The 23,958-nt window shown below is 34.2% G+C and overlaps 1 protein-coding gene across 1 annotated transcript in view; it reads left to right on the forward strand.

Moving 5' to 3' along the window:
• Positions 1–23,958, forward strand: part of STRN (striatin) — a 98,431-nt gene that overhangs the window by 50,861 nt on the left and 23,612 nt on the right. The window contains exons 4-7 of the mRNA XM_069494248.1: positions 5,904–5,982; positions 8,454–8,621; positions 10,894–11,029; positions 16,024–16,159. Of these exons, the coding sequence (XP_069350349.1) occupies positions 5,904–5,982; positions 8,454–8,621; positions 10,894–11,029; positions 16,024–16,159 (519 nt within the window). The remainder of the gene's footprint in view (positions 1–5,903; positions 5,983–8,453; positions 8,622–10,893; positions 11,030–16,023; positions 16,160–23,958) is intronic.

Here is a 23,958-nt window from a genome sequence, read left to right on the forward strand (position 1 = left end):
GGATCTTAATTAGGGCTGTTAGTGTGATCTGAGAGCAAATCTGATCCTAAGACTGCAGTGTAGGAGATGGATTAGGGAGGAGCAGAACTGGAGATGAGGAGACTGGTTAGAAGACTATTACAGCCACCTGGGCAAATGAGGAAGATTTCATTGACAACAGAGTTGAAGAGAAGTGGGTATATTCAGGAAATATTTGGGAGGTAAAATCTGTAGGAACTAGTTCTTGATTGGATAGTAAAGATGACTCCCACATTTGTAGTTTAAACAACTAGACCAGAAGTATGTTTAGAAAATGGTGGATTCACTTTTGGGTTTATTTCTTAGGCAACCAAGTGAAGATGGCTAGTTGACAGTTGTATACATGAGTCTGGAGCTCAAGCAGAGATACGGGTTAGAAAAATAGATTTGAGAGGCAGCAACATGTAGTTCTACAGAGTTCTACTCCAAAGTCATTGGAGTAGAAGAGGTCACCTAGGGGCCTCATGCAGAGTAAGAAGAGGACCCAAAAGGTCCTGAGGAATGGCAACATTTAAAAGCTGGTAGAAAAATAGAAACCCAAAAAGGAAACTTCTTCACTTGCCACCGGAACAAAGATAAAAAAAGAAAAGAAAAGGAAACTGAGAAGGACTACATTAATGGTAGGAGGAAAACTAGAAGAGTGGAAACCAAGAGAACAGGTTTCCAGAAGGAAGGACGATACGGCACTACTGATTAATTCCCAGAGGGCTGAGGAATATCTCTAGGATTTAGTGACACACAGGTCACTGAGAACTTTATTGCAAGCAGTTTTAGGGGAGTGATGAGGGCAGAAACAAAGACTGAGTGTAGTCAGCTTGCAGGAACCCTAGGTTGCGAAGGTGAAGGAGAGAAATTAGAGGGCAATAGCTGAAAGGACACATTGAGTCAAGGAAAGAGAGAGAGAGGGAGTGTGTGTGTGTGTGTGTGTGTGTATTGTGTGTGTGTGTGTTTATGTGTTTCTTAGACAAGGAGCTAGTAAAAGTCAGAGGTAGAGATACTTGAAATAGGAAGTGATAGGGAATGGATTCTGAACATAGCTGGAGAATGGCAGGAGAAGCATGTCTTCTGTTGTAACCAAGAGAGAATGTAGGAAGTTAGGTAACAGGTTTATAGATTTCGGTTTCAGTTTGGTGGTGGATAATTAAGGGGATGTCCATAGCTTTATGTATGAGACAGGATTATCTACTAAGAGTAGGTCAGATGTTTAAGAAAGGTAGAAAAGGTTTAAAATACTGATGGTGAACAGGAGGATAAACTGACTAGGGAATAGTAAGATGGAGAAGAGCTAAGGATCCAATTGAGGTATGTGATCATGAGTATGTATGTATAGAGGCACTAATCTGCACGTGGTAACGGGGTAAAGTCAAAGAGAATGCAAATAGTTAGTAGTTGAATTCACTGAATTAATAGGGAGACAGGGACAAGAAAATTAGCAAAACAATGGTTGAAATGATAAACCATGAACTAAAAGTACAGAGGGAAGAAAGTGAGACAGAAGACGCTAATGGGTAAGTTAAAAGTAAAGAGGTAGGTTCTAGTCTAGAGCAGGTCAGCAAACTATATTTTCCTAAAACTGATAATCCAGACTTTTCTTTTTTTCTTTTTCTTTTTTCTATCTTTTTTTTTTTTTTTTTTTGCTTGAGAGGCAAGGACCAAATATTTTCCAAAACATTTTTCACAAAAATTTACTTGTTCCTTCTGATTTTTTTTTTCTGTTTTGTCCCACTTCCAAACATTCATATTTCTACTTTAGGAAAATATTATCTCAGGCAGTGTTCAAAATCTTTTATATTTCAATTTCTCCTGCTTAATATTAGAAGATAGTTATTGAAAGTTGAATATTTTTATACAGTGTGACATATTCTGCCTTACCTGTGGCCTTCTGATTTCAAATTGTTCTTTTTTAAGCACCAAAGGAAGTAAGAAAAGCTTCATCTTTCTCTGCTGCACCCCTTTTAATAAAAGGATTTCTTCTGTAAAATTAGGATTCAGTCAAAAGGCTATACTCAAGGATCCAGAAGGCCACATGCCCCAAAGGCCAAGGGTTTCCCACCCCTCCTTTTCAGCCCTCTTTTTGAATTAATCAAGTATTTTTTATAATTCCATTTTACCTCTTTTGCTGACTTATTAGCAATAACTCTTTGTTGTTTTAAGTGCTTGCTTTAGGGTTATAGGGTGGATCTTTAACTTATTACAGTTTATCCTCAAGTGATAATATACTGTTTTATGTATAGTATGAGTACCTTATAACTGTACTGCCATTTCTCTTCTTCAGCGTTTGTGCTATTGTTGTCATATTTTACTTCTATGTATGTTATAAACTACATACTGTATTATTATTTTTGTTTCAGTTCTCTATTCTCTTTTAAAGAGATTTAAAAAATATGAAAAATATTTCCAGTGCTCATCATTGGTTTGTGTAGATTTGTGTTGCCATGTGGTATCATTTTCCTTCAGCCATAAAGTCTCCCCGTGACATACGTATCTTGTAATGTAGGCTACTGGTAATGAATCTTTTCAGCTTTTGTATGTCCGAAAAAGTATTTCATTCACAGGCTTTGTTTCTGATGAGATGTTTGCTTTTTTTTGTTTTTGTTTTTGTTTTTGTTTTTATTTTTTAGGTTAGTCAAGTGCAGTAGTGAGAAGGGGGGAAAGTTAGTAGAACAAGGAGTTCAATTTGTAACTGACTGTGAACAATCAAGTGAGATAACTCACTACCTTCGGACCAGCCTGTGCTTGTTATTTTTATCTTTGTTCCTCTGTATATAATTGGACCTTTATCCCTGGCTGCTTTTAAGATTTTTTTTCTTTATCATTGGTTCTAAACAATTTATTATTAATATGATGTGTCCTGGTGTAGTTACCCCTCCCCACATCTTTCTTATGCTTGGGATTTATTGAGTTTCTTAGGTCTATGGGTTTATGGTTTTCATGAAATTTAGAATTTTTCAGCCGTAATTTCTTCAGATACTGTTTTGTTCCTCCTCCCTGTGCTATGATTTGGAAACTCTTTCAAGGCAGTAGCTCAGATAATCATAAGGCTCACCTATTTGTTTCCCTTCTCTCAGGTATCACTGTCTTTGTTGCCTCATGTCCAGTATTTTGAAAACCATTTTTTTTTATTTTGATTTATAGTTATTTCAGCAGGAGGGTAAATCCAATCTCTATTACTCCAAGTTGACTGGAAATGCCAGCCAAATACTTTTAATATTACCAAGAAATTCAGCTATTATCCACTTTAAAATCCTTTGTATAGTGATACTTTTTGAACTTGATAAGGCAACAATGAATGATAATTTATGACTACTTACTAACCATGGAAAGAATTGTGAGCTTAGCCTGGGTAAAGAAGCGCAAGAGCTTTTTGACTTTGAGGGGTCTTTTTGTTTGTTTTTTGTTGTGTTTTTTTTTTTTTTGGAGACAGAGTCTCCCTCTGTTACCCTGGCTAGAGTGCCATGATGTCAGCCTAGCTCACAGCAACCTCAAACTCCTGGGCTTAAGCAATCCTTCTGCCTCAGCCTCCCAAGTAGCTGGGACTACAGGCATGGACCACCATGCCCAGCTAATTTTTTTCTATATATTTTTAGTTGTCCAGACAATTTCTTTCTATTTTTTAGTAGAGACAGGGTCTCGCTCTTGCTCAGGCTGTTCTTGAGTTCCTGACCTCGAGTGATCCTCCTGCCTCGGCCTCCCAGAGTGCTAGGATTACAGGCATGAGCCACCGCACCCACCTGTTTTTTGTTTTTTGACCTCAAATGTTACCCATGGAGTCAGATTTCATCTCAGTACAAGAATACACTTTTTTTTTTTTTAAAGAGAATGAAGGTACATTCTTATTTGATTTGTCTTTATTTCTTATTAAGGTATAATTTACATGTAGTAAAATTCACCATTTTTACTGTTTTCACAGACTCCTCCCTTCCCACTCTAGTTTGCCAGATAATTTCTTTCTATTTTTTTTTTTAGTAGAGACGAGGTCTTGCTCTTGCTCAGGCTGGTTTTGAACTCCTGACCTTGAGCGATCCACCCGCCTCGGCCTCCCAGAGTGCTAGGATTACAGGCGTGAGCCACCGCGCCCGGCCTCCTTCCCACTCTAATTCCCTGGCAACCACTAATCTGTTTTCCATTTTTATAGTTTTGCCTTTTCCAGAAAGTCATGTGAATTTCAGAATCTCACAGCTGGGCTTAGTGGCTCATGCCTGTAATCCCAGCTACTTGGGAGGCTGAGGTAGGAGGATCACTTGATAGCAAGACCCTGTCTCTATTTTTAAAAGAAAAGGATTTTACAGTATATGACCTTTTGTCTCACTTAGCGTAATGCATTTGAGATTTATTTATGTTGGTGTGTATCAGTAGTTCATTCCCTGTTCTTATTGAGTAGTATTCCATTGAGTTGATGTACCACATTTTTGTAATATCACTAAGTAGGCAAAGGCAGTTGAGTATAGCTGAGGATGACATAGAAAGGATTTAGGCCTAGTGTGATAGGAGATTAAATGATTTCAAAACTTCTTTTCACACTGAAATTTTTAAAGGCTTGAAACCCCAGTATAAATGTTCTCACTTGGCAAGTACAGGTTACTCACCTGCATTTATTAGTCAGTGGAAACAAGATGTATTTGTTTTACCTTAGTATTGAGACACTGTTTTTACCCTTTTTTTAGATGCCCTCTTTGTAGTTATCTCAAAGTAATTAACTTCTTTTTTGAGTTAATTTAATTCCCCTTATTCCCTCCCCCCCCAAAACCCCCACCCTAAGCCCCAGTCTATTCTATTGCGGTTTCTTTGGTATATCACAGAATTTAATCTGGTTGTTTCAGAGTTATTTTAGGAGAAAAACAAACATGCAAGATTTAATTCTTATTTTTATTAGTATGTTTCTCTGCTTTCCTATCATTGTAGTGTTAGCATATGAAGGAAAATGCTGAGGCTCTGCAGTGAAACAGAAAGGAATTAAACACTTAACAACTGTATTTCTAACTAATAAACCTGAATATTATCCTCTGAAACTCAGCTTTCTTTTCTTTAAAATGGTGATTAACAGCTATATTTTGAGGTTATAAGGATTAAAAGAGATAATGTATATATTTTTAACACAGTGCCTGGAACACAGCACATAGTAAATGCTTAGTTTCAAATATCACAAAACAGGTTTTTCAAGTTCCTTTTGTATCTCCACTTGAATAAGATCCTATAAAGATCAGCAGTTTCTTATAGTTTGATCAAAGGCTGATAAAAAATATGAACTCTTTTGTATTGTTAAAGTTGATCCATACTGTAGTTTGGAAATTCTTTAGTCCAGTCTTATTATAGGAAAAACTATTTTACCACCTTCTTAAAAAGATTCTGCTTTTACCCAGTGATAAATTTAAGCTTTAAGACACTCAGGAGCTTTTCATTCAAAGAATGTCATTAAAAGAATACTTGAGGTTTTCATTTAACAGCTAGGGAAAGAAACATTTGGATTGAGATTATTCCTCATATATCTGCTCTTTGTCAAACTGGCTTTTCTGCCATCATTCCTTAGTATTTTGTTCTAGTTCTGATGTGTTATACATCATAATACTTTTATTTTGCTCTCATTGTGTGACTTGAAAGGTCTTTGTCCTGGAGGAAAATTCTTAGGCTAACCAAAGATAGGGAAAATGTTTATATTTTAATTCTGGTACTCTAAGGGGAATCCAGTAGCAATAATTAATTTAAATTAGAGTTTTGTTATGGAAATTAGAATTAAAAACAAAATTTACACTTCCCTAAAACATACCTTACACTTACAATTTTATATATTCTTAACGTTATAAATGTTTATTGGACATTTTTTATGAATTGTGATGTCTTCTAACAGGTAAAACAAGTCAGTTTTATTATGATTTAATGTTTTCCAGATGAAGGTAATGAAACAGAGGTGCAGCCACAACAAAACAGCCAATTAATGTGGAAACAAGGTCGACAACTACTCAGGCAGTAAGTACCCCAAGGTCAAACTTAACAAATGGTCAAAGACAAGAAATTTATTTTCATGAAATTATTTTTATTTTGTATTTTTAACTCAATAGAATGTTTTCTGTTGAGGTGAAAATGATATAATAATATAATCTTATACTACTCCTGGGAAAATGCTTAATTGAATTACTGTTCCTTTTCCATATTAAATACTTTTTCCTTGTGGTAGAATTTATATAATTAAAAGAATTCTATACCCTTTAAAGTTATTCTTTTCATTGCATCTTTTATGCACGAATATATATGTTTTAATGTAAGTCCAGTCAGTGGACTTACAGACTGGACATACACATAACTATGTTTTGTGTTATGTTTTTAAACTTTTAAATAGATTGAAGAACTTTTTGAATTCCCCAAATTTGCAAATATTACCTAGTATGTACTTTGTCCTGTAAAATATGTGTTTGAGATAATAAAGAGGAAACAAGGCTGGGTTGAGGTTCTCATGGTAAGTATGGACTAGACCTGCTTACCAATCAGTGCCTAATATCACCTTTGAAACTGGTATTCAGATTTTACCTCAGTAAAATGAAATTTGCTATCATTTTGGACTTTAGGAGTTGCTTTTACATAGTTTAAACCTAAAGTTTCCAAAGTAAGTGCATACCAGCCAGCCATTCCTTTTGACTGTGGGAAGAGAATTTTAAAATGTCTCCTCATATTTTTTAATCTAGACAAAATTAGAAGAAAATGAGACTTTACTAATATTTAATAAGTAGATTTTCACTAGTGCTCTCACTTTGGTCTGGTTTTTTTTTTTTTTTTTTGAGATAGAGTCATACTCTGTCGCCCTGGCTAGAGTACAGTGGCATTATCTTAGCTCACTGCAACCTCAAAACTCCTGGGCTCACACGGTAGCTAGGACTACAGGCACATGCCACCATGCTGGCAAAGTTTTCTAATTTTTATAGAGATGGGGTCTCACTCTTGCTCAGGCTGGTCTCAAACTCCTGACCTCACCTTGGTCTCCCAGAGTGGTAGGATTACAGGCATGAGCCACCTTGCCTGGCCCACTTTGGTCTTAAATATGACTTAAATGCTGTTTTTTTTTTTTTTTTTTTAAACAAGAAGTGGTTTCGTAATGAGCTATCCAAGAGATATTTTCAAAAACTTCAAAGGACCCATAATCTACTCCTCAAAGTAGAGGTGCCATTTTATCAATGAATGAGGAAGTAACTAATTAGTAAAGTTAACTTATCTATAGCAAGAGCAGTTTTGAAACAGGTAATTGTAATGTGATTTTTATTGCCAAAATGAGGTATGTATCAAATGTTATTTGTTAAAAATAGAAAAACATAACATCTTTGTAGTACTTTGTAAGAACAGATTAAATTCAGGAAAGTTAAGAATTATCCAAATTTTAATTAAGATCTTTCTATAAATATTGGATGGGATTGAAAAATGAGCATCTTGATTTAACAAGGTATACTTATTCCACTTGATCACATATTATCTTTGGGAGATATCTCTTTCAGCTATGCTGTTAAGAGCAATTCTTATCATAAACTGAACTTAAAGTGGCTATCTTGTCAACTTTTGTTTTTTTCCATCTGGTAGACTCGATGCCTGCTTATAAGTTAATGCCTAACATTTGTCTGTTGCGTTTATTAATGGTATTTGCCTTTTTCATGGTCCTACCACTGCTACTTTGGTCTTTTTTGGTCACCTTTGGTGTTAATAGGTATTGAGTGCTTTCCATATTCCAGGTTCAGTATTAGGTGTGTCTATTTTAGGGGAAAGAAAACTGAGGTTCAGGAGAGTTAAAGTTATACTGCAAGTAAGTGGTAGAAATTGGCTTAAAACCCAGATCCGACTCTCAATACAAAGTATATGCTCTTTTTTCTGTGTTGTTGCCTCTCTGTAACAGACACACATTTATATACACGCACAATTTAATTGTGGCCTATTTTTATTTTAGAGTTGTCTCAGGATAGAAGCTTTCCTTCTGTGGAAATGACTCTCTGGAAAACACTATCTTCTTGTATGTAATAGAGGAAACCACATGTATTAGAAACATTCTCTGTAAATCTCAAATTACTGATCTATGACACTTTACATTAGAAATATTTAAACTACTGTAATCACTATTATAAAATACTAATTTTGTAGAATATGGGAGTGAGCTTGCTCCAATCCTGCCTAAAGGAAAGAATGTGCTATTAGATATATTAAGGAACAGTTTCTTCTTATGATAAATGTGATGAATAGTGTATTGTATAGTTCTTTGATTTTTTTCAGTGACTGTAGAGGCTGGTACTGCAAGAGACAGCTCCATCTGCAGCTGGAAGATTATTTGTTAACAAGTCTTACTAGCATAGTACTGTACTGTGAAGTCTTATCTAGGCAATGAATTTAAAGAAATATTACTTACCTATTAAATTATGGAATACTGATTCCAGTGTGAATGAATTGTAAGGATTTTCTTTACACAGGTATCTACAGGAGGTGGGTTACACAGATACTATTCTAGATGTGAAATCTAAACGAGTGCGAGCTTTGTTGGGCTTTTCAAGTGATGTCACTGACAGGGAAGATGACAAAAATCAGGACTCAGTTATAAATGGCACAGAGGCTGAAGTTAAAGAGACAGCAATGATTGGGTAAGTATTTTGTGTGGAAAGTTTTTTTAACTATAACTAGTTCTTATTAAATAGTTTTGGTTTTATGGGTGCTACTTGCACGTTTAGGTAGTGAAATAGAAGTAACTTAATTATATAATTAAGTTGAATAAAAATTTTTAAATTTTGTTTGGTTAGAAGGCAGTTATACATAGGGATTAGAGATATCACTTATGATTATTTTAATAAAAGAATTTTTTAATTTAGGATATTTTAGTTGCTTGAAATTTAAATTTCATGTAGATTTTAATATCTTTAAGCTCAGTCACTAACAGAACTTCATAAAAGATTTTATTTGGAAATTCAGTACAAATCTGTAAGTTAAATTTCATTATTGGTGACCCAGAAATCAGAAAAATACCTCAAATTCTTTTTTTAAAACAATTAATTTATTTTTGGAGCTATGGTCTTGCTTTGTCAACCAGGCTGGAGTGCCATGGTGCAATCATTGCTCACTGCTTCCCTCAACCATCGGGCTCAAGCAATCCTCCCACCTCACCCTCCCAAGTAGCTGGGACTACAACACCTGGCTAATTTAAAAAAAAAAAAAAAATTGTGGAGACAGGTTCTCGGGGTCTCACTGTGTTGCCCAGGCTGATCTCAAATTTTAGGTTCAAGTGATCTTCCCGCCTTAGCCTCTCAAAGTGCTGGAATTACAGGCAGGAGCCACCGTGCCTGCCCCCTCAAATTCTTTAGAAGTAAACCTTTTCTTAACCACTTTTGTTTAATAATACTATAAATCATCTTTCTTTTGATTTAAAATATCTATTTTAAGTAGATATGTTTTAATTGGTAGAATAAGTGTGAAAAATTCAGTAGTTTGAAATATTTTTGTTTTCCATTTTAGATCAAATATAATTATATGTAGTTCTACTTAAAAATATGAACAGTTCAATAAGTAGGTTCTTTTTGTTGCAAAAAATTTGCCATGATTCTTAAGTGAATAAAAAACTGAAGATTCTATGAAAATCTGATATTACTTTATTTTGACATATGTTTAGGCTAGAAGAATAGTTTTAATTGAACTCTATAAATTTTCTAGTGAGAAGAGAGTTCCTGTTATTTTGAACATAAACTAAAATTCTGGGATTAGGTAAAGGTTCAAAATAGGACTTTTATAAACAAATCTCGTTGTAGCCTTTTAAAATGTATTAATAATTAAGAATACATTAACTTGTATTTATAAATGTAAGGTGTATATTATTTCTCTGTATAGAACATGTGAGCATTATTCTCGGTTGTATTTTTACTTTATGGGTTAACTTAACTCAGATAATATAAATGTTTTTAGGAACTATAATGCATACTTTAAAAATCTTCAGTAAAGACTTCAGGAAAGACCACTCTGTTGTGTGTTTTGGCCTTGATCTGTCTTTTGAAACTGACAAGGATGTTGTTCTGAATCTGTCATATTTCTATAGGAATGGGGAATTGCGGGGTGGGGAGGCAGGGCGGGGCAGGGATCAAAACCATAGTTCTCAACAGATTTGAAATTTAAGATTTATCTATTTTGAAAACTTTGTCCATAGTTGTGACTATATTTTTTCAGGAAAATACTCTCTTATCTAAAATATTCCCTAATGAACTGGAGAGAAATAATTCTGTTCTGGTCATTAGGAAACTGTTTACTAAATTTATTTTGAGGGAACTAAATTCAAGTCATATGTTTGAAAATGCAACCATTTCCAAAAGATTAATGGTTTATTCAGCAGCAGGATCAAGTCTTACAGTAATATAAATTTGACTAGTATATTGTTGTTAATAACTTTATGTGTACATTTGCTCTTTCACTTCTTAAGCTGTTCAGCAGAAATATTGCATCAGATAAAAGTGACACATTTACTAGTTATTATCTTAGTTGTGAAAATCTATGTGAGAGGTCAAAAGAAGTGTAGCAGAGAGGAAAAGAATAGAGAAAAATGGAGGCAGGGATAATACAAAATTTTAAAAAAAGAAATACATTAAGTTTGATGTAAGGATCAAAATAATAGTGAATCGGGAAGGAGAGTTTATTAGATTACCACTAATCTAAATAGATATGATTACAAAGTACTTTTAAAAGAGTAGCCACTTCTTATATTGCTTTTTTAAATTAATCCATGGAAATATAATAGATAAGAATCAATGTAGATCACAATATGATTTGGGGATCATAGTTACAATATAAACATAAGTTAATGCAACATATCATGGGTTAATCCTTATGTCAAAGTTAAAAAGATTAACTGAGCAGGGTGTACATGTTTTAATCCAGAAAATCTGAGTTAACAGATTCTGCCTCCGTGCTGGATAATTTCAAATTCCTTGAAAGTGCAGCTGCAGATTTCAGTGATGAAGATGAAGACGATGATATTGATGGAAGAGAGAAAAGCTTCATTGATACTTCAACAGTGAGTTAGATAACTTATATAATTATTTTAGAGACTATAATGCATGCTTTAAAAATAATCCATGTCTTTCAGTCTAAACTGTTAACTTTTTTTTCATAAATTTGGGGAAATTTAATACAAAAGAGTTTTTAATATTGATTTTGAGTTCAAGAATATTTTTAGTATTAGCAGCTTTCTCTTAAAAGTCCTTACTCTTTGACTTTTTGTTAATTCATTGAACAGGATAATATTTCTATAGGGCTGGTGACTATGGTAAATGTTGTGTGTTATAACAATGCAGTGTTATTGGTTGCTATAAGAGAATAGAACTCACAGACACATCACGGTGCCTGATGGCGACTGGCATCAGCTCTTACTGATGCAGTTTTTGTCTCTCTTGTTGGTAGACAAGTTCTACAGACTTACAGAACTCTTCCATTAGATTTCTTCAAAATTGTTTAGGGGTCTTCTGTAGTTTTGTTCAGATCTTTATAAGTTTATTGACTTTGGCATGGCAGTTTTCCAGAATAGGATATGTCTCTAAATTGCTGCTACTTCTCTCATCCCTTCTCCATTTTCTTCCCTCTTTCCCTCTCTCCCCTTCTCATGCTCTTCATTTTTCTCCCTTTCTTTTGAGAGAAAGAAAAGATGGGGACATGGTTTGCTTTGCTAGGAAACTGCCTTTCCACTTTCACATTTGTTTAAGAATAGGAAGGAGGAAAGTAAAGTAACAGAATGCAGACTGGATCTAGAGTTAAAAGGCTTGGGTTTAAGTTCCAATTCTACTACTAATTGTGTTTCTTAATGCATCAGCCTTAGTTTTTTAGTTTGTAAAAATGAGGATTATAACAAATACTCATTTTTATCTCTAGAGGATTTTGTGAGGAATAAAAGAGACATTATATATGAAAATGATCTGTTTAACTATAAAAAAGTGCTTTCCATTATAAGTGTAACTTCTTTGTTTTTTATGCCCTCTGTTTCCTGGCTCCATCAGAGACATTTATTACTTTGAGATTATCGTTTCCTTGGGTCACTATTTAGTAGTACTCTGCTGATGTAGCCCTGCCATGGATATTATTTAAACTTCAAGTAGTAACCCCTAATTTTTCTTATCCACACATGTCTTAATTTACTGTAGTAAAAGAAAAAGCCTAAACTTCTATGACACTTTTTTCTGTCCTGATCATTTAGAAATTGTGTCACTCCTTGTGATTTCTATGAGATGATTGCATTGAAATATTATTTTCCCATCAAAATACTTTATTCATAGATCAGTGCTAAATAATATCTCTAATCATGATGCTGTTTCTGTTAGAGTGACTATCAATTTAAATATTTAAAAAAAATCTATAAACTGATTATTAAAACTATTACATATGCTCTTACTGAAAATTCTCAAACCATAAACTGGTATGTTTTTAAAAAATCAAAATCATAAATATACTGTCTTCAGTTAGTGCAGATCATAGCAATTCTTTAACCAAACAAAGGCGGCACACCTAATGTAAACAGACTTAGCTCCATTCAAACACAGGACTCAAAAATTCTTTTAGTTTTTTAGGAAAAGGTATTTCTAAAAAACTAATTGGTTTTTTTGTAACAGTTTTCCTAATGTTTACGTTATCTTACATTAAGTTAACGTTATCTTACATTATCTTACAATAATTTTCACAATTGCAGTCCAATAGCATATACCAGAAGGACTTTAAAAACCTCTAGCAATGAATAAGCATGACTTAGAAAATTTATTATTGCATCTTATAGAGAGAGCATGGCTGAAAATTATCCTAAAATGTCAAGTAAAACAAACAGATTTTTGAAATGTTATTGTACTTTTTAATTAAAATAGTTTAATAGATTCCACTAAGTAGATACAGAAACATAAGGCTCTTAGTAACTGCTGGTTGTGTTTAGGCTATTGTAGTTGAGTCTCTTCAAAGCCACATATCCTCTCCTATCTTTCTCTTTGCTCTCTTTGGAGTTTGATTGTTCCTTGGTGTATATTATGAATTATCTTCCTCTTCTGCATCATCTTCTCTTTCCTCTGATCAACTTCTTCACCTCATTTTTCCTTACCAACATTATCTACATTCTCATCATTATCAGTTAAGTATAATAATGATCTTGAATACATGCATGTAAAAAGCGATCAGCTTCAAACTGTGGAAAGACATCTTCTACAGCAACATTTAATCTCCACATTTAGGAGGAAACAGTAATGGAATTACAAATTATTAACTACTGTTTTAGTCACAGTATAAGGAATCCCATCGCCTTTGTGTCATGCTGCTTCTAATGGTTTTCGAAGTGACAGCCTATCCTTTTTTCTAATCTACTTGGGCACCCTGTGCAACCGATATCTTTTTTGGCTTTGTCTTAATTTCTTAAATTGATTTGTAAGCTCATTAAAGATAGGAGTGGAGTGGAACCTTCTGTGTAAGGAGGAAAAGTAATACATGCTTATGATTACAGTCTCTGCCCCTTCTCATTTACTAATCCTATTCTCCATTGGTAACCACAGTTCACTTTTCTTCTGTGCCTATACACTAAAAGCACAGGACTTTTGGTTTATGTATTTAAAATAGGATACTTGATAAATAGTGATCTGCAATGACAGTCGTTTACATGATCTGCGTAAACACGTATCATTTATCTTCATTCTTAGTAAGGTTACACTGAGGCGGTAAGACCTAAAAACAGGTTTTTTTCCCCCATGAATTACTTTTGTGACTTAATACCATATTTAATATCAAAAATACATTCAGACTTCCAATTTAAGTTTCCATATATGCCTTGTGGATTTTCCCTGCCCTTTTTGTCAGGTTGTGAGAACAAGGACTTTCCATCTACAAGATGTTTGTGATAGCCCCTCTGAATTAGAACTAGCATCCCTCTCAGGGTCCCGGAGAGGGTGGAGAGGTCAAACCTCTAGGGTAAAAAAGAAGGTGGATTAGGCAATATATTTGTATGTGAAACTGTGAAGATCAGGATGTCCCATTGGAGCAACTCTTCAGAGACACTTTTCTACCTCAGTCTGGCTGCCCAGGGAAAATTAGAACAGATTATTAGCATATGGTTTGTGTTTGTAAGAGAGTACACATTCACCATAGGTTTTCTGTTCACAATATGTCAAACTGATCTTGCTTTTTCTATTTGTTTAATAGATTTGCTAGATGTTAGATTGGGAAGTGCTGCAAACATAGAAGTATTTCTTGATTTTAGAAAAATATCCCAAATAATTAAGCCAAGTATTGTAGTATCACCAAATAATCCTTGATTTCTCCTGTTCACTTTTTACATATACTAAGGCAGGTAAGGCCAGATAGGTTTCATTTACTATGCTAGCTTTATTCTATTGGTAGCGGTTTCCTGGAGTGCTGTGTTGAGAAGAATTTCTGAGGCTGTATGTCATCTGATGAAAAGTGCTGTGATTGATAAATGAGCATGGAAACAGGGCCATATGAGTCAAATGTTTGGTATCTCTTAGGGTCTATTCCTGAACTCTCTAGTCTGTCCCACTGATTTGTCTGTTAAGCCTTTATAATTTTATTTTATTTTATTTTTTTAGGACAGGGTCTCGTTCTGTCACTCAGGCTTGCGTGCAGTGGCATGATCATAGCTCACTGTAACTTCAAATTCCTGTGCTTGTGAAATCCTGCCTCAGCCTCCCAAGTGGCTAAGACTACAGGCATGCACCACCATACCCCTGGCTATAACCTTTATAATTTTAAATCACTCAAAATAGTCCAGAGATAAAATTTGATCAGGTCATGCTATTTCTATTTTTAATGAAGTGAAGAAGCTACGGAGAAATTGAGATATTGAATCATTTTGTTTCTACAAAACAGTCATCCTAATTTCTTTGGGCTCATGTTGATAGAGGTGGCAGAAAAGAAGATAATTCATAAGGATCTTAGGCATGTATTAAGCTTAAGTTTTAACCTCTGACTGGATTTGTGATTTTGGAGATATTTCTGAATATGTGAGACATAACAGCCCTTATCAGATTTGTTATTAAATATAAGTCTAGACTCTGAAAAATCACTATTTTGGGGGTAAAATTGACTACATAGAGAGCTATTAGAGAAAACAGATGCAAGATTAGGACAGTAGAAATAATGATGGGAACCTAAGTGAGTACCTTGTAAGTTTGAGCATGCATCTCTGAATTTGTGGCTTTTGTGATTTTAGGTTTTGTGAGGAAATGATACAGTTGTATTAAAAGTCATCATGGAGGCTAGGTGCAGTGGCTCACACCTGTAGTCCTAGCACTTTGGAAGGCCAAGGCAGGAGATCACTTGAGGAGGCCCGGAGTTCCAGACCAACTGAACAACAGCAAAATCCCATCTCTACAAAAAAATAAGTAAATAAAATGAAATAAAATATTAGCCAGGTATGGTGGCATGCCCCTGTAGTCCCAGGTACTCGGGAGACTGAGGCAAGAGCATTGCTTGAACCTAGGAGTTTGGGGTTGTAGTGAGCTATGATGACACCACTGCACTCTAACCCAGGCAACAGATCAAGACCCTGTCTTTCCCCCCTCCCAAAAAGTCATCATGGTTGTATTCTGAAAAACTCTGACAGTGTGTCTCCTCTTTGGGTTAGATCAGAATGTCTGCAAACTGCATAGATGGCATCCACGAAATGTAAACTTTGATTGTGGTTCTCATAGTGTGTCAGGGACATTTTTCATCTATCTATAATTTAAATATATGTCTTACATTCCACTTATTTCAATATTTGGTCCCATTTGTTTATATAAAACAAAGAAGCCATCTTTTAGAAAATATCTTATTGATGAATAAGATATTTAAATTACTACTTTAAAATGTCAGATGTATATCTTGTAAAAATACATGTGTTTTTCATTGAGTTTAGTACAGTTACTTAACAAAGATACACTTTCTGAAGAAAAGAATTGAGTTTTCTCCTTCAGTGGTAAAGGGATACTATTTCCTTTTTAAATTAAATCCAAAATATATCCTAATATTTTAATTTAGCTTTTTTCTTAGATTGTTAGGAAAAAAGTGTTGCCTGACAGCAGTGAAGATCGAGATACAAAAGAAGCTTTAAAGGAATTTGACTTCTTGGTTACATCAGAGGAAGGAGACAATGAATCTAGAAGCGCAGGTGATGGAACAGAGTGGGGTAAGGAACAATACTGTATCCGACCAGAGTTGTTAAGTAAATAAAAGAAATTAATGTTTTACCAGGAGAGCAATATCTTAAACTATAATGTTGAACTGTCGAACATTCTATGAACTTAATACTACTGTCACCTTTTATCCAGGGTGTGTGTGTGTGTTTAAGAAAGGTTGTACAATTAGTTACCTCATTTTTTAAAAAAAATGTAAGCAATATAATATGAAAAGAATTTGAATTAATATACAGAATATTCTCTGTTATCTGCCTAGACAGTAGAACTTGCAAATCTAGTTGTTGTGGAAATTGAGTAAGAGAATATAATGGAGGATTTTGTAGATCTCATCTCTGGCATCTTCTGTGCAAAAAGTAGTATAAGTTAGAAAATTGTAGTTAGTTATTCAGTCTAATTTAGGTTTTGACAGTTTATACAAGGCATAGTTTTTCTTTTTCTTTGGTTTTTTTTTTTTGCTCTAATTGGTCTAAATGAATCTAGTTTTAAACATCTAATAAGAGTTAAACAAGTATTTTGGGGAAATTTCTGTAGCATACACCACTCTAGTAGTTTGGAAATGCATTGTTGCTATCAATAAGGTAGGAATGTGATAAATTCTTCAAATGTGATCAGTTCCATCAGGTGTGTGTGTATGTGTGTTAATGAATATGAGACAGAGAGATCTCGATTGAGAATGAGAGAAAATTTTCTCTTGAGGTTGAAGAATTCCAGAACTCAGAGCTTTATACTCTGTGTACTTTAAAGACAGATAAAGTTAGAGAATCAGTAACTATTCTCATTTTTCCTTAGAGCTTTTCTTTGAGGCCAACTTAAAATATATTAAACTTTAAACTCTAAATGTTTTATTCATTTAAAAAATAGATGAAGTCATTTTTTCACATTTGTAATTTTTTTTATCATACTGCATAGTATAGTTCTGCTAATGATAACTTTCTACTTTCAAAGTTTTTTCAACAATAAAGCAAAGTTTTAAGGATAGTTCATCTTTGTTTTAGAAGTTGTATTTTTACTATGTCCTATACATTTTGTGTAAAACAAGATTTTACAATTTCCTTACGAAGGGTTTAGGAAGCTAGTTTTCCAAGAAACTAATTATACTGGGGGAAAGTAAGTGACAAAATACTTCTTTCTATTTGGCTATTCGGCCACATTAACTGTTGGTCTTCTCCTTAGTTGGTAGATTTAAAAGTCAGGAAATTTTTCGCTTCTTTGAGGTAAAAGGGATGAATGTTGGTTTCCTTTTTTAAAGTGTAGAGCATATTTTGCATTTTTGGATATATAACTTCTGTAGTATCCACACTCTACAGGGTAAATGTGACTAACTTAATCTTCCATAGGCTTATTAAATAGTTCACGACAGTAGGAATTACTTATATGCTAATTTACTAAACCTTTTTAAAAACAGTATTTAACATATTTTAAAATTAAACATTATTTAGCATTCTTTAGTGTTTGAGAAATGTTTGCTGCATTTTTCTGCCACTGAGAAGTTAGAGTCCTTATACAGAAGAAATAGGATATGTACTATAATTTGATATTGGGATTTACTTTTCAAGAATTGTGCTTTGGCATAGAAGAAAGGTGAGAGGCAAACATGTGGAAGGTTGAATTATTTCTATTACTTTGTTTTGAAATTGTTTACAAGTCTTTGGTTTCGCCTCTGCAAAAAATTGTTTGCAGTTTTTTGACAGCTCTTGGTGTGATTTTAGAATTATTAATTTGCTAATTGGTAAATTATATTTACTTATTTCAATACAAATTCATGGCATTGTACATGTGGTTGTATATTGTATAGAAATCTTAGTTAAAATATACTAAAGTATTAATGAGAGGATAATTGGAATTTTAACTTTAAAATTTCTGATTTCTTTTCAATTTAAGATACTGATCTTTTTGCCAGTCTTTGAGAATTTTAACTAAAACAGAATTACACTGAACAATACTATGGATGAATTTTGTTTTTAAAAAGTTGTTAGAAGGGGTTAGAAATGGTGTATGTTGAAGTAATTTTCTTTATCATAAAGTTTCATCCACTTTTATTTGAGCTGCTACTGTAAATATAGATTGCAGTATACCTTCAAGAACGGTGCAGTTGAATAAAAAATTAGATAAAATGTAAACTTAATTTTTTTGGTATAAAGTAAGTTTTAAAAATTATATGTGTATACAAAAATAAATATAGATAAAGATGTCTTGATTCTCTGTTAAAGTTATATGTACAAATACTCTTAAGTTATATTTAAATTTTTATATAGATATTTAGGGTGAGACTTACTGTTTGTGTTGCTTTTCACCCATTGAGACTTAAGAATATTTGATAGATTATTTCAGTAGATTCTAATGGCCTAATATTTAGGAAGTATTTATTTGTTGAGAGAATGCAGTGTTGCTAATCATTTTGATATTATAAGTTCATCTTTATAAAAACTTCCATTAAGTTTTCTTAAAAAATGAACCAATGGTTTCTTACTTGAAGTAGATGTTCCTTTAAGTTAACATTTCGTCCATAAAGGTAAAAGTAGCTACACACTTGGTATAAAATTGTTTTTACAGAATTATTTATTGTTATTGAAATGTAGATACACCACATTTTGAACTTTTCATCTACTTTTATCCAAACACCTACATTAAATATAGATTTCAATATAGCAAGAACTAGAATAGGCCAGGTGTGGCTCATGCCTGTAATCTTAGCACTGTGGGAGGCTGAGGCAGGAGGGTTGCTTGAGGTCAGGAGTTCAAGACCAGCCTGAGCAAGAGCTAGACCCCGTCTCTACCAAAAATAGAAAAATTAGCCAAGCATGGTGGCATGTACCTGTAGCCCCAGCTACTGGGGAGGCTGAGGTAGGAGGATCACTTGAGCCCAGGAATTGGAGGTTACAGTGAGCTGTGATGACGCCACTGCACTCTAGCTGAGGGACAGAGGAAGACTCTGTATCAATTAAAAACAAACAAACAAAAAACAACAGAGATCATGACACTAGAACACAGGTATTACTTCTGTCCAAATGTTTCTTAGTATATTTTATTTCTTAAAATGAAGAACTTTTTTATATTTTTAGTTACAAACATTAGAAATACTTAAACTCTAACTTTTTGTGTATTTCTTTCTAAAAGAAATATAAAAGAATTCTAAAGCCAAAAGGAAAAACTAAGATACTTTTTCCTTCTCTCAGTCGTGTTAAAAATTTTTTTGAAATTTTTCCTCCTTTACAATTGCTTTGTTATTATATAGTGACCGATAAGAAGACTTTCTTGGGTAAGTTCAGGGAAAAAGTGCCAAGATTTTTTTTTTTTTTTTTTTTGAGACAAGGTCTCACTCTGTTGCCTAGGCTAGAATGCAGTGGTCTCATCACAGCTCACTGCAACTTCAAATTCCTGGGCTCCCATGATCCTCCTGCCTTAGCCTCCTGAGTAGCTGGGACTACAGGCATATGCCACCACGCCTGGCTAGTTTTTGTTTTTTTTTTTTTTAGTTTTTTTTGTTTGTTTGTTTTTGTTTTGTTTTTTTGAGACAGGATCTCTGTTGTTCCAGCTGATTTGGAACTCCCGGTGTCAGGCAATCCTCTTGCCTTGGCCTCCCAAAATGCTAGAGCCACTGTGCCTTGCCTTGCCTAATTTTTTAATAAACAAAAATAGATTTTTTATGATCTTTCATTTCTACCTGAAACACCACACAATGAAAATAATTTGTGATCACCTCAAGGAAAGAAATGTTCTTTCTCTGTTAATTGTAAATAATCCCAGTAACACAAGGTCTCTAGGAGATACTATGTTGATTTTTTTTTTTCCGCTTTGCATTCAAAGTAGACTTCCACTCTCCTTACTTTTATCAGAAAGCATTATAATGTTATTGGCATTTTTTGAATCTTTTAATGACCTTTCCTGTTGGGATGTTAAGTTGCTACAGGTTCAGTATCCCTAATCAAAAATTCGAAATCCGAAATGCTCCAAAATCTGAAACTTTTTGAGGGCCAACATAATGCTCAAAGGAAATTCTCATTGAAGCGTTTTGGGTTTTAGATTTTTGGATCAGGAGTGCTGAACCAGTATAATACAAATATTCCCAAATCCAAAACAAATCCAAAATCTGAAACATTTCTGGTCTCAAGCACTTCACATAAGGGATACTCAACTTGTAGTTGTTTTCTTTTGCTTTTATTGGACCTTCTCATGAGAAGAAGGAACTGATTATATTTCTAAGCCTAGGTAACTTCGTACTGCCCTTTGTACTCATTTGAAAAGTACTTTCTAGGCTGGTTGGTAGGTCATTGGCCCCAGAATCATTAAAAAATAATTTTTTGATGCAGTGATAATATTGATAGTAGTAACTTACAATCATGGCACACAGATTTTTCATCTGCCTTTACTTTAACTTAAATCATGTAAATTTGCCATTAGGGTAGTTAACCCTTTAAGATCTTACCCTTCAGGGACTCTGTCATGGTGCCATTGCCACTTCTTTTCCTTTTTTTGGCAAATACTTGAAGAATTATTTAAGATAGTTACTTGGTCATTGAAGAAAACAATGGCTATCTAGTGAGGGACTTTTCTTTCACGAGAACAAAGTTTGGAACTGAGGGGAAGTTAAAGTGAAATGGATCTGTCTTATTCCCTACTGAGCTTGTGTATCATGTTACTCAGATATTTAAGCAACAAGTCTACCAATATAGCTAGATCTACTTGTGCTATACTGAAGTCTTTCCCTGAGGAATCACACATCTACACAGCTGTTAGTTGGCCCTTTTCATTGCCAGTCTTACTGCAGGGATACTTGGGGCTGGTTTTTCTCTGAGTACAGCTGCACTGTCCCTTGTGTAACTTCCTTTACTTTAATGTGTGAATCACGGCCCAGTGTGTTATATGATACATTTGTGTACGTTTTAACTTAACCTGCTATATGAGGTACATGAGTAACTGTTCTCACAACTGAATTGTCTTATTCTTTAGTAATTTGCTAGATAGCTCTGTTAGTGAATATGAGTCAGTGGAATCGTTCAGTTGACTGGAGGTTTCTATACCAGTAGTTTGGCCTGTGTGTTTTCAGGATTTTATAATTCAAATTTAAAGCATTCACTTCTAACAATTTAGCAAAACTAGATTGCAAATCTTGTTTAGTTGAATGAACATTTAAACCATTTTAAGTGCTCCCTCCATCTCTCTCCCATCTGTTCCCTCAAAAAAGAATGATATTATTAGGTTAAGAATCTGGTTAGTTTCTGGCAAGTTAAATAGATTTTCCCATACATCTTTGCTGACCTTCCATTGCTGTTTTTTTTTTTTTTGAGTCTAGTAAGATTATGATAAGACTAAATTTTTTTTTTTATTTCATCTTATTGTTATGGGGGATACAGAATTGCAGGTTACATACATTGCCCCTATACCGCCTTTCCCCCCAAGTCAGAGCTCCAGGCGTGTCTGTTCCCCAGATAGTGCGCGTTGCACCCATCATGTAGATATATATCCCTCCCTTCCCTACCCCCCCCTTCCCGAGTCAGCACCTTCAAGTGTTACCATTCCCCAAACGGTGCTCATTGTGTAGGCATACCCCCTTCCCCTCCCCCACCCCAAGACTAAATTTTTACCTCAAAAAAATAAAGGCATTCCAGAATCCAAAAGCCACTCAGTTTAATTTATTATTAAGAACCAATTGGTGAAAAATAGCATTTTTAATTGTTATGTCTTTCTGGAAATATAAAGATTATTTCTACTGTTGATAGATTATAGTTAAGTATAATATATAAAAACATTCAGTTGTTTAAAATTGTTTTTCATAGTGTTATATTCAGTGTTACAGTTTTCTCAACTGGATTGAAACTTAAATTATGAAAAATAGATTTCTGTTTATCCTGATTCATTTCAGTTTATTCCAATCATTTATTCAACAAATAGTGGTCAAGTGCTTTCTATGTGCCAGGTCTTCTAGGTGAAGATCCCTATTCCTCTGGTGCTTGCAGTCTACTAAGAAGATATAGGCAATAAACAATAAATATAATAAGTGATATGATATATCAGAAGGCGATAAATGCTATAGAAAATAGAAAAAGTAGAACAGGATAAGGCAGATAGGGAAAGCTGGGGTCAGGGTGGGGTGGAGAGAGGGCAGGTTGCAATTTAAAATAGGGTGATCATGGTGAGGCCCATTGAGAGGGTAACAGTTGACTTGAAGTTAATGAGGAAATTGGCCATGTGGTATCTGGGGAAAAAGTGTTCAGTAAGAAGAAAGCCAGAGCAAATGCCCTAAGACAGCAGCAGCCCCGGCATGCTTGAGGAATTCAAGGAAGCTAGAGTGGCTAGAGCAGAGTAATTCTAGGGGGAGTGTAGTAAGAATTGACCAGATCATGTAGGACCATGTAGACCTCTGGTGAGATGGGGAGCCATGGAAGGGATTTGAGCAGAAGGGTGACATGGTCTGATTTTATTTTAAATCATTACTCTGGCTGCTATGTTGAGAATAGACTACCCAGGGCAACCAGTGTTGATAATAGACTTGGGGCTAGGGGGACAATTATTGCAGAAATCCTAGCAAGAGAGATTGATCACAGTGATCAGAGAAGCAATGGAAGTTCTGAGAAGTCAGATGCTGGATATGTTTTAAATGTGGAGAAAACAGTATTTCTTGAAGTATTTGATGTTGGGAAAAAAAGAAAGGTTTTTGGTCTGAGCAAATGCACGTGTGGAATTGCCATCAAATGAGGTGGGGAACTTTGTGGATGGAGCAGACTGGATGGGAAGACAGATTGTGAGAGTTTGGTTTAGTTTAAAATATCTATTAAAGATCCTAATGGAAATGTCGAGTGAACATTTTGATATACGAGTCTTGGGTTCAAGCTAGAGGTCTGAGCTAACGTTTATGTAGAGTTATATAGTATATGAATTATTTTATAATAAATATAAAATATATAGCTTATATTTACTCTTTAAATTTTCTTCTCCTGATATAGTGACAATTGATTATCGAGTTTCTTTTCTACTAGAAGCTCAGTTTCCTGTGTTAAGGATTTATAAATTAGCACATTTAAATTGTTTTAAATTGTAGTCTGGGCATGGTGGCTAATGCCTGTAATCCCAGCACTTTGGAAAGCCAAGGCAAGATTGCTTCAGCCCAGTAGTTCAAGACCAGCATGGGCAACATAGCAAGACCCTGTCTCTTAAAAAAAAAAAAAAAAATTGCCAGGCTCAGTGGTACATGGCTGTGATCCTAGCCACTCAAGAGAATGAGGCAGGAGGATCGCTTGAGCTCAGGAGTTCAAGGCTGTAGTGAGCTGTGATTGCATCACTACACTTCAGCCTACGCAACAGAGCTTGATACCCTGTCTCAGAAATAAATAAATAAGTAAATGAATAGTTTTAAATTTTGAATGAAGGTTAATAAGTTTTACAAAATGCCATTTACAAAGCCTATAAAATAAAAATCATTGTTTATTGGTGAACACATGTCAAAAATATAAAATTCTTGATATAAGATCATTGGAGATTATTTTCTATAATCTCTCTATAATAATCTCTCATCACTTAAATTAGTATGAAGTGTTTTTTCTGAGTCCTAATGTTAATAAAATTTTGAAAATGAGCGGTTCTTGATTGTAAGTGTTTCAGCTTGATTTACTAAAAATCACTAAAGTCTTCCAGGTTTTTTTTAATGTCTCTTTCAAGAGAAATTTATTATTATTACCTAGGAAATTGAATTGATCATTGTTTCTTAGCTATTATATTTTGTGTGACTTATCTAATAAGCAGTGACTATTTTTTAGTGATACTATGAAGAAAATGATTGTTATGTCATTCA

The sequence above is a fragment of the Eulemur rufifrons genome, chromosome 19 (genome assembly GCF_041146395.1).
Source record: "Eulemur rufifrons isolate Redbay chromosome 19, OSU_ERuf_1, whole genome shotgun sequence".
NCBI classification, from domain to species: Eukaryota; Metazoa; Chordata; class Mammalia; order Primates; family Lemuridae; genus Eulemur; species Eulemur rufifrons.